The sequence below is a fragment of the Engraulis encrasicolus genome, chromosome 22 (genome assembly GCF_034702125.1).
Source record: "Engraulis encrasicolus isolate BLACKSEA-1 chromosome 22, IST_EnEncr_1.0, whole genome shotgun sequence".
Taxonomy (NCBI): domain Eukaryota; kingdom Metazoa; phylum Chordata; class Actinopteri; order Clupeiformes; family Engraulidae; genus Engraulis; species Engraulis encrasicolus.
This window is the reverse complement of record NC_085878.1, coordinates 18,273,188-18,285,056: the sequence shown is the minus strand read 5'-3', so window position 1 is coordinate 18,285,056 and position 11,869 is coordinate 18,273,188. Positions and strand designations below refer to the sequence as shown.

At 44.8% G+C, this 11,869-nt stretch overlaps 1 protein-coding gene across 2 annotated transcripts in view; it reads left to right on the top strand.

The window, feature by feature from the left end:
* The window catches only part of LOC134439107 (semaphorin-4B-like), a 13,772-nt gene extending 2,637 nt beyond the window's left edge, over positions 1–11,135 (top strand). For both annotated transcript variants that reach the window (XM_063188954.1, XM_063188953.1), the window contains exons 2-15: positions 2,429–2,847; positions 3,102–3,262; positions 3,393–3,455; positions 3,833–3,931; positions 4,530–4,641; positions 4,850–4,966; positions 5,476–5,612; positions 6,206–6,381; positions 6,938–7,088; positions 7,524–7,734; positions 8,224–8,339; positions 8,586–8,743; positions 9,192–9,280; positions 9,456–11,135. In XM_063188954.1, the coding sequence (XP_063045024.1) occupies positions 2,712–2,847; positions 3,102–3,262; positions 3,393–3,455; positions 3,833–3,931; positions 4,530–4,641; positions 4,850–4,966; positions 5,476–5,612; positions 6,206–6,381; positions 6,938–7,088; positions 7,524–7,734; positions 8,224–8,339; positions 8,586–8,743; positions 9,192–9,280; positions 9,456–10,216 (2,487 nt within the window). In that variant the 5' untranslated portion in view covers positions 2,429–2,711 and the 3' untranslated portion in view covers positions 10,217–11,135. The remainder of the gene's footprint in view (positions 1–2,428; positions 2,848–3,101; positions 3,263–3,392; positions 3,456–3,832; positions 3,932–4,529; positions 4,642–4,849; positions 4,967–5,475; positions 5,613–6,205; positions 6,382–6,937; positions 7,089–7,523; positions 7,735–8,223; positions 8,340–8,585; positions 8,744–9,191; positions 9,281–9,455) is intronic.
* Positions 11,136–11,869: the final 734 nt, after the last annotated feature.

The window sequence follows — 11,869 nt, the reverse complement described above, 5'->3', positions numbered from 1 at the left end:
AAGGGTTGGCAAAGGACCCGCGCCGGAATCGAACCCGAGTCAGCCGCACAGTGGACGAGTGCCCCACCATTTAGCCACAGTAGGGCCTAATGTATTATTATTATTGTTGGAGCACATAAATTCAAGGAACTCCCAACGTGCAGGTCTATGTTTCCTTTTAATTTATCATGTTCATTTTAATCCTTTTGGCTTCTGTGGCAACAGCTATTAGCCAGGTCATTCCAATACATTTTGCCAAGCTAGGCTAAGCCTTGGAATGCCAGTGAGAATTATTGCATACTCAAAGTAAGATCTTCTCATCCAGCTGTTGGGTAGATAGCAAATTTGGGCCAGTTTTCCACAGCGATTGACATGCTTCTTCAAGACAGTTGTTAACACGGAGCTTAAGCACCATTGCAGGTGAGGCCCCAAATGTCAGTCATATTTTATTGCTGGTCAAGACCCCTGGCCAGGCGGCTTGTGAACAGGAAGTCTAAGTATTTCCTCCCAGTAGCTTGTCCATGTCGGCCAGAGAAATTGCACTTCTGACCACACTGAATTATGGCCGTGTTGTTTCCAACCAACACAATGTTTGAAACATTTGTGTGTAACTGGAAGACATGGCAGACAGTATTATAGTCTGGGTGAGATCCAGGCTCTTCATACTGGAGTGCATACAGTGGTGGGGGATGGTGGTAAGTTGGCTAAACAATTGTACTAAAGAAGTGCTCCACAGACTCACAGTTGAACTCACACAGCTCCCTGTGCAGCATCGTTATGGCTTTATGGCAGTCAAAGTGTGGAGTTATTTGCCTACCTAGTGTTACTCAGGCTGTATACAATTCTTGTTCCGATGTCCATTTTATTTCCCCCTGAAATTGCTTGGTTATGTAACTGTTACAGATGGGTCTTTTCATTGTAGAATCAAAGATATTGAATCTAAAAAGGCATGTTGGATTTTCCCCAATAATGGACCTCATGAAAAACTGTGGACTGTAATTGTCTCTGAAACATGCAAGTGCAATGCTAGTTAATTATTGACTTTGTTCATTGTTTTGCTTAACTTTTTGCCTGTAAATGCTTTACTTTATTAATGTCCATATAGTAGGGAAGTTAAATATCTTACTCACACATTGAAGCCACATTTAATGTGTAAGATTGACCTTCTTCAGACCTGTCTGGGGTGATAAGTGACGATGTGATAGCATAGCTGTTGTGAGTTTATCTTGCCCTCAAACAATTTCCCTGACTTGGCCGTGTAGCTCAATATACTGTAGTGCAGTAGCCTCTTACTGCAGATGGGGTCACCGGCCGCCTATTCACTATTTGCTAACGTAACAGATTAAGACATAGCCTTTACGATTTCTGTGACAGTAAGGTTATAACATAGGCTCTGCGCTAAGGGGTTAATTTGGAGGTTGGATCCTGTTCATGTAGTACATATTGCATACAAAAATGTCAAATGTGAAGCCTTGATGGTGGTCTACTACTGTGTATAGTGGTACTGTACAAGATTTCAAACAGGCAGCACAAATTTTTATAATGAGCACCTAAAAATGTAGCACACAGGAGCTTTAATGAGCAGAACGTTGTGAGCAGAGTTACCATATATGACGTTAGCTGTGTTTATAAGAACCTCATACTTCCACAGTAGACTCACTGTCCTCATTGTACCCATGCCACTCAGTGCAGAGCTATCCATGATGACCTTTTGTTGTGCAAAAACAATTATTGACTTTGTTGATATATCAGGGCTGAAGAAATGCGCAGTTGAATAAAGTAAACAGTATGTCATTGCTTAATACTAGAAAGGCCAAGCAAGGGTCATGTCAAGGAAAACGTATCTCTCTTCTTCCCAGGCAGAAGGAATAAGTGGACTGATTCAGATTACTGAAACAGATCTTCTGTTTTTACTATAATGGTTTAAAGTCTCAGCAACTTAGTGTGTGTGTGTGTGTGTGTGTGTGCGCGTGTGCGCGTGTGTGCGTGCGTGCGTGTGTGTCTGTGTGTGTGTCTGTGTGTGTGTGCCTGCGTGTGTGTGTGTGTGCGCTTACTTGCACGTCATTTGCTGTAACCTGAGTGACCTCTTCCATGCCTTTGGCAGGCTGCTTGCATCAGTCTGTTGACCTCTGTTTGAACTCTTGTCTATGAATATGTGCAAAAAATCTGTGTGATTAAAACAAACTGCAGTTCATCAAACTTTTTAAAACCCCTTCCTCGGCAGGATATCATATAAAACATTCCAGTGTGTGTGTGTGTGTGTGTGTGTGTGCGCGTGCGTGTGCGTGTGTGTGTGTGGTTGTGTATGCAAGTCTTCTGAGTGATTGTGCGTGTAGGAGTCAATGACTTTCATTCATCCCATTTCTCCAGAAATGACTGAAAGCATATGGTTGAAAGCCAATGTTACGACCTGCAATACACAGAGCATTGTTTATTTGTTCTTTTCCAGAGAGATCATAGCGGAGGTTGGGTCATGCTGTCAGGCCCGGCTGTTTTGCAGGCCGCATCAGTATGGTGTCCAGATGATTGTGACCAGTGCAATGAAAGTGCCGAAGCTCACAGGCTGTCCTGAGGCTGGAGAATGATCGGATACATCAAGATGGCTGACAGCACAATCTGAAACACACACACACACACACACACACACACACACACAGCATATACATTTGCCTGATGACTCTCTTAAGGCGCTGGTCTACCCAAACACTGTGCGCTAGCTGGGAGGAGTTGCCATGTCAACCATAAGTGCCAGTCAGGTGGTAACCATGGCGCTGCTCGTTGTTCCGTGGGTGGTGATGTCTGTTCTGGTGACCATAGCTGTGGAAGCCAGCGATGAGGATGTCATACCACGCATCATCTTCCCCTACAGTGAGTGTCATTATTGTTTATGTGTATTTATGTGTGAAAGTGTTCGTATATGTAGTATATATTAACAATTCACACACAACAATTCGAAGCATGCTCAGGTAAAATGCTGCTGTTTTCTTTCGACTGCTACATCTCATTAAACATTGGTGAACAAGTATTTCTGTGTAAGGGGGAATGACGGATTGTTTCGGACAGATCTGAGTTGTTTGTGTTGCGCTGCGGTCCGTGCTTATAAAGTTCTTGTTGTTTGACAGACTCCAAGGAGCGTGTTGTCAGGCAGTTCTCACCAGATGGAGTGTTCAACTATACCTCACTGCTACTCAGCCAATCACAAGACACGCTTTATGTGGGGGCCAGAGACACTCTGTTTGCCCTTGACGTCAGTGACATCACATCGCACACACAACAAAAGATGGTATGCATGCGTGGTGGTGGTGATGGTGGTGGTGTAGATTGGTGTGTGTGTGTTCTTGCTTTCTTGCTGGCAATTGTTTGTCCAGTGGTGACACTAATTATGTTGACCATTTGTAACTCTTAATTTTCAGTTGTCATGGGAAACGCCGGAGAAGAAGAGAAAGGAGTGCGGCTTTAAAGGGAAAGACCTGCAAGTGAGTGGAGAGAGAGAGAGCGTTAACAGTCTCCATTGTAATGACCAGCATCACAAACATGCATTTGCATAGCAAGCAACCACCTCGGTCAAGTTCACCCTGCCATTGAGCCATACTGAAAGCAGCTGCCCATGTTGAATTAGACTGTGTTGGTACCAGTGAATAAACTACTTTTTTGTTCATTGTTTTTTTTTTACTTGTGTTTGTCATATTTTTTTTTCAGTCAAATTTTAATTTCCTATGGCCTAGTAACCTGTCCACCAATGACAAAGGCAGTGCACTGGCCCCTTGTGGTTGCTACTAGTAACATACACAACATTGTTAAAAAAAAAAAGGAACATGGTGCCAAGACGATTGTGCTTGTGTTTGTTTTGCAGAAAGACTGTTTCAACTACATCAAGCTTTTGCTCCATCTGAACGACACGCACCTCTATGTGTGTGGAACCTATGCCTTCAGCCCAGCCTGCACCTATGTTGTGAGTGTGAAATTAGAGCATGGCTACGTTTACATGACGTTTGTAATTGCGAATTAATACTTCAGAATTAAATAGTTCTGTCGACTTTACTTTGACCTTTAATTTAATTCCGAATTGTGAAGTCTTTACATGGCGTTTTCAAAGCGGAATTAAGCTTTATTCAGAATTAAAGTGAGTTAATTCTGAATTGAATGTCTCATGTAAACGAGGCCCATCTCTCTCTCTCTCTCTCTCTCTCTCTCTCTCCCTCTCTCTCTCTCTCGCTTTCTATCACCATGGGGATTGCAGGAGATTATGGACTTGGACACATCCGCACGCTCACACACACACACACACACACACACACACACACACACACACACACACACACACACACACACACACACACAATGACACACACATACACTTAACATATTTTTTCAATACAATAATATATATTCTTGCAATACGTATATTATATATATACGTATATTAAATATATAAGTATACAGGTACGTATTTCTAGCTAATAAACTGCCTCCGTATGAGTTTGTAATGCGTGTGTGTGTTTGTGTATGTGTGTGTGTGCATGTGTGTGTGTGTGTGTGTGTGTGTGTAGCATGCTGCTAGTTTGTCACTGGTGACGGATGAGCAGGGTGAGGTTCTTATGGAGGACGGCCGCAGCAGATGTCCCTTCAGCCCCGAGTACCAGAACACTGCTGTCATCGCAGGTACACACACACACACACACACACACACACACACACACACACACACACACACACACACACACACACACACACACACACACACACACACATTTAGGGGCACAGATGTGGTGTGTTGCAGACTCGATGCACACAACCTGACAAATCACACACATACATAAACAAGGCAACAAACAAGGCAACAAACAAACCTGGCTGTTGTGTGTTGCAGATGGGATGCTGTACACGGGCACGGTCAGTAACTTCCAGGGTAATGAGCCGACCATCTCCAAGAGCCTGGGCACCGGGGCGTCTCTCAAAACAGACAACTCCCTCAACTGGCTGGAAGGTAATAATAATATAATTGTAAAAATAGTAATAATAATATAGTGCTTTTCATGCAACCCAAGGTCAATCAGGTAAGGTAAATACACCCGTGTATATTGTATCACACACAAGCACTTGGACCGCTCACTGTTGCTCACACTGTAAAGAAGTTCTCAATAAGTAGTGCAGTGCCATGCATGTTGTCATTCAAATCGGTATATCTAAAGCTTTGGCCTCTGAGCCAGGATATTTTAGTTATTTAAAAACCTTTTAATGTTACATACGTATTCAGCACTGTAAAAAAGCAGGGAATGTGCAGGCATCAGTGACACTGGTGCTGGACCAAACAGAAGTTAACTTAAAAATAAAGTTGTGGGGTTACATCTCACACACATTTGTTACAGCATATAATACCACAGCATGGCAGAACAGCAGATAAATACCTTCCAATAAGATATTCTCATTTGGAACTAAGAATGTTAAAGTGCCTAACAAAGACTCTTTGTACTGCTGTATCTTTATGTTCCACAGATCCCGTGTTTGTGGAGTCTGCTTACATGGCAGGCAAAGACGGAGATGATCAGATTTATTTCTTCTTCAGCGAAACAGGGAGGGAGTTTGATTTCTTTGACAACACCATTGTGTCCCGTATAGCCCGTGTCTGCAAGGTAAAAAACCCACATCCACGCATGATTGTCTGTGCGTGTCCGTCTCTTTGTGTGTACAAAACATTTTTTTAAATGTTTACTATGGTCTAATTCTCTAACACATTTTCTGCATACATATGTTATACATGTCTTTTTAAGTGCCTATGCGTAAGCTTACCTGTTAATGTTTGTAGTGTATGAGTGTGTTCATACAGTACATGCTCATGTATGGTGTTAATCTGGGTGTCTGTTTTTCTGGGTGCCTGTGTGTGTATGTTCAGACTGTTCTCACAACACGGTGTGTCATTTTATGCTCATGCATTTTGTGTATAATGCGAGGCGTTCATGTTTTTGTGTCATTTAGCATATAACATAACAAACCACTTGCGAGCAAATATGATTTCCCTATACATTCTGTGTCTAAACGAAAGAATGCAAAAATGTGCCCAGACCAAACACATCCTTACTGCAAATAGATTAACGGTTTTTCCACCTCTAGTTTTGCCATGAAAACCAAATAAATAACCAAGTGAAACACAAAACCTGGCCCTGGCATGAAAACTGACGTGCTATTTATATGCACTCTCATGATGGCGTGTTGGTATGTTGTGTAGGATGATGAGGGCGGTGAGAGGGTGCTTCAGAAGAAGTGGACCACGTTCCTGAAGGCCCAGCTGCAGTGCTCGCTGCCTGATGACGGCTTCCCCTACAACATCCTACAGGACGTCTACATTTTAAAGGCCCCCACCCGTGAACAGACACTGCTCTATGCTGTCTTCACCTCCCAATGGTGTGTGCTGTTATCAGTGTTTAGTGTACTGTATGTGCGTGATTTGCATGCTTACACAAACACTCATGCATCCACGCACATGCGCACATGCATGTACACACACACACACACACACACACACACACACACACACACACACACACACACACACACACACACACACACACACACACACACACACACACACACACACACACACACACACACACACACACACACACACACACAAACTCTAGTCACCTTCTACAAAGTACTTAAATGACCCACCACTAAGGGGTGAAGGCCAGGTAACCCATTCAGCTGTACTGAGAATGACACTATAGAATGGTAGAATGATAATATCCAACTATACAGTGGCATACATGCATTATATGCAACATTATATTATAGGCCTATTTTAGAATTGCTGTGTGATGTAAATGGAGGAATGACACATTTGCAACTGTAGCGAATCAAAATGTCGCCTGTGTGTGTGTGTGTGTGTGTGTGTGTGTGTGTGTGTGTGTGTGTGTGTGTGTGTGTGTGTGTGTGTGTGTGTGTGTGTGTGTGTGCCCAGGCATAAAGGAGCATGGGGTAGGTCAGCTGTGTGTGTCTTCACTATGGAGCAAGTGGACAATGTGTTTAATGGCCGCTACCGAGAGCTGAATCGAGAAACGCAGCGCTGGACGACACACACACAACCTGTTCCAGAACCCCGCCCTGGAGCGGTAAGGAACACACGCACACAGACACGCACACACACACACACACACACACACACACACACACACACACACACACACACACACACACACACACACACACAGACACACACACACACACACACACATACACACACACACACACAAACAGGACTCTTATGCTTTGCTTTAACATTGCAACATTACAACTTAGCATGAATACAATGTGCATATGGAAGAGCTGTGCCTCTCAATTAATGTTCAGCAACATCACTCTTGTGTTGGAATTCCATTAGTAAAAGGCAGACAACATTAGCTCAGCTCCCAATGTCTCAGTGTTATCATAAAATTAGATTTTGGGGGGAAAAAATAAAATTGCATTTAAATGTCTTTTATAGTGTTTGGAGAGCGGGGCTATTCATATTCATGCAATTTGATGCATTCCTTGTCTTTACTCTGTAGTGTGTGAGCAACTCGGTGAGAGAGATGGGGTACGACTCGTCCTTGCACATGCCTGACAAGGTGCTGAACTTTGTGAAGGACCATTTCCTCATGGACGGCGTGATCCGGAGCTCTCCGCTGCTGCGGACACAGAGCGTTCGGTACACGCAGATCGCCGTGCAGCGCGTCCAAGGACTGCACAAGGTCTATGATGTCATGTTCCTAGGCACAGGTGTGTTTTTCACAGTTTTAGTCAAGTGTGATTTATGTGTGTGTGTGTGTGTGTGTGTGTGTGTGTGTGTGTGTGTGTGTGTGTGTGTGTGTGTGTGTGTGTGAGAGAGAGAGAGAGAGAGAGAGAGAGAGAGAGAGAGAGAGAGAGAGAGAGAGAGAGAGAGAGAGAGAGAGAGAGAGAGAGAGAGCGAGAGAGAGAGATATCTGATGTTCTTTGGAACAGATGTGTGCTTAGTGTCTCTGTCAACATTGCATTGTACTGTATTACAGCACCTTGTATAATTTAATAAATAACACATTTACATTGAGATCAATGAAGTGTATTGTGTGTATGTCCTCTGCTTGTCTGTCTGAATCTCTATTTCATGTAACTGGCCTCAGGTTCCTTGAACAATAGTGTAATTGTGTTTGCATATTGATCATTGTTACGGTATATTTTAGCCTGTATTATGGCATGCAGTTTACGGTGGCTGTGTTTTGTGACTGGCAGATGATGGGCGACTGCATAAGGCGGTGAGTGCTGCTGACAAGATCCACATCATCGAGGAGATCGCCCTGTTTCCCAGGCAACAGCCCATACAGCACATTGAACTGGACTCAGGCAAGGTACTCATGCTGAATATCTGGGTGGTATTGAAACACGTGACAGCCGCATTTGTAGTTCTAGGATATTGTGCGTTTGCCTGTGTGTGTGCGCACGTGCTTGCTATTTGGACTGTCGGGTCTGTTTGCTTGTATGTTTGTTTGTATTTTATTTTACATATTTGTTTATTTGATCTATTATTATTTTATGTATTTATGCTACATCAACACTAATTTATAGTGTGTGTGTGTGTGTGTTTGTGTCTGCAGGGTGTGTTGTTTGTGTCGTCGTACTCCGGGGTGGTGCAGCTGGGTGTGAGTAGCTGCTCGGCCCATGCCACCTGTGGGGAGTGTGTGCTGGCCAGAGACCCCTACTGCGCCTGGGCCACAACGCGCTGCACTGACGTCACACGCACTACTCCACAGAGGTGAGTCCTCCCTCACGCACGCACACACACACACACACACACACACAGAAAATATTGGGTCTGGTCTGGAGCACTACATACAACACTTACCTGACATACACAGTCTAAGACAGGCGATCCTTTCCCTCACTTCTACTCTGTTTCCTTATCTTTCATATCTTACTCACATAGTTCTAAAAACAAACTATTAATACGCAGTCTCTTACTGCAGATGGGGTTGCCGGCGGGCCTATTCACTATTTGCTGAAAATACTCAAGTACATCATAACAACTTTCTAGACAGTACAGAGAGCCTTAAGTAAAATATTAAGACATCGCCATTACAATTTTGATGACAATAAGGTTATAAATTAAGCTCTGTGCTAAGGGGTTAACATACAGTAGTTATGAAAATGTAATTCTGTTTGCAATGTGATTCAAAACCTGTATTTTTTTGTCTTGCCTTCAGTCAGTGGCAGCAGAACATTGAAGATGCAGACCCCTCCTCAATGTGCAACGCCACTCCTAGCCTACAGTCTGTGAAATCACAGAGCCAAGGTGACACACACACACACACACACACACACATACACACAAACATGTGCGCGCACTCATTGTTATATAAAGACATAGGCCTTGAAAATGCAGCATGATAAGACACATGTAACAATATCAGTAGTAATAATACGTAGATATCACACAGTGTGCATTCATGTGTAATTCACTTTTTCAGGCACGTCAATTTGTCAGGTGGTGGTCGTTCCCGCCAACACCTTCCGTGTCCTCCCGTGCAAGCTCCGCTCAAACCACGCCCACAGGACGTGGTCATACAGCCCCAGCACGCATCACTTCCTGTTCCCCGCCCCCGAGGGCGGACTGGTGGTGGGTGGTATCGAGGGGGCCGAGCGGGCCTACGCCTGCTGGGCGGAGGAGCGCGGCTTCCGCCAGCTGGTGGCCAATTATTGCGTGAGGGCGGACCCGAGGCTCCAGGGACGCGCTCCCATTGGGCAGCCGAGAGCACCGCCACATCCCCTGGAGGAGGAGACACTCGTCCTGCCCGACAGGTCTCACTCGCCGCGGGGAGGGAGAACCAGGACATACCGGGCCGAGTTGATAGCCGTGTGCGTGCTCCTGTGCGTGTGCGTGCTGTGCTTTGGCGTGTGTGTGGTGTACGGCCGCGCGAGGACGCCGACCACACCACAACAACAGCAACAGAAGCAGAGGATTGGGGGTAAACCGACAGAGAGCTTGCCCCTGAACGGCAGCTCTATTCCCACGACCCCGTCTGAACTCAAGGGCTATCAGACGCTGGAGGAGAACTACTGCGCTGTCGCCCACACAAACACTCACGCTCTGTCGCCCACACACCCGCCATCACACGTGCAGCGGGACAGCACACTGGCGGGAGAGACACAGACTGCCGGAGACAGCTCTCCCATCTGCCCGAGGCCTCGTGTCAGATTAGGTTCAGAGATCAGAGACTCCATAGTGTAGGAAAGCACGTCACACACACACACACACACACACACACACACACACACACACACACACACACACACACACACACACACACAGATGAGGAACAATGTTCCCATAACATGCTTTCAATTCACATCACGTCAGACCCACAGACTCTTCCATATACAAACACATTCTAACACAGTCAGTATGCAAAGGCGATAGCCAGACACATTCAAATGGAATTGACATGAAAACCCATAGAAGCGGAACACTGCCCTTCACCTCCAAACATCACCATCAGTTGTCTACTGTATGTTCAAGCTGTGTGATTTTTACCTCGCGATATATTACAGTGAGAAGGACTCCCTGATCACGGCGCCTGCGTTGTACAGTACAGCGCTCATGATGACGAGTGTTCACTCTGGACACCACTCACTCCTCACACAGTGACGGGCAACCTGGATTCAGAAGGTACAAGCCGGTGGGGTCACATATTCCAAATGACCAGACGTGCATCTTGTCACCAGGCCACGTAGGCAGCCGTTTGGGGCCCTCAACGTTTTTAGATGGTGAATAACAGCTAAGACTTTAAACTACAGTTGTGGCGATTTGTTGCGAATGTTCATTCTTTTGAATTTTAGGGTCCCAACTTATCTTAGAATCGCCTCTGCAAATTACCTGGATTTACGTACATAAATAGGCCTAGCTCAATTGCACTGTTAAAAAAAACATCATTTGGAAAATATATATATCACTGGATTATATCTTCTGATTCCAGGTTGTTCATGGCTGCCGTAAAGTGCCCAACCCCAAGTGTACCATCATCTTTCTTTTCTGACCGGTCTGACGTTACAGAGGCCATACATGTCTTCCTCAGCCTTTTAGATGTGCTCAACACATGCCTTGTGGGATGAAGTGGTCCGCACACTGGGCATTAGCTCAAAAAAATATAAACTTTAATTCATTTTACAAACGGCAACGTTTCGATCCAACGGTAGGATCTTCCTCAGGCAAAGATCGCACTGTTGGATCAAAACATTGCCGTTTGTAAAATGAAATAAAGTTTATATTTGTGGAGCGAATGACCAGTGTGCGGACCACTTCATCACACTGCCTACCACTTTTGCCTGGCACCTGGACAACTGCTTTGTGGATGTACGCACCCTAACCTCCAAAAACCCAACACATGCCTTCCCATCCTCTTCCACGCCACCAGAAGTGCATCTTAAACACAAAGCACAAACATGGAATCTCCTGATGTGATTTACGTTCTCATTATCAACATCTTGGTATTATCTTGCGTGAGAGTTAAATATAGCACAACATTTCAGTCTGTGATTACTTACTTACGTACTTGCACTGTCTTCTGACCCGAGGCATCTGACTCACCAGTGAATGTATGTGTGCTAGATGAGTATTACCAAGCCGTTGTTACCTGCCCCTCTCCCCTGAGGTATTGTAATGACCCTGTCTCTGTGTTTGTGTGTTTGTTTGTCCGCCCTTGGCACATTTGTCTTATCTACAGTCATAGGCTCCATTTCATATCTACTATCTAACCTCCCATCGTCTCCTTTTGCTTGTGTCCTCGTGCTTTGCTGACCCCCCGCCTCTCTGGAGAAAACAATAATGTTTCTCCACTGTCATCCTATGAATATCAACTTTGGGGGGACCTTTACCCATTCAACA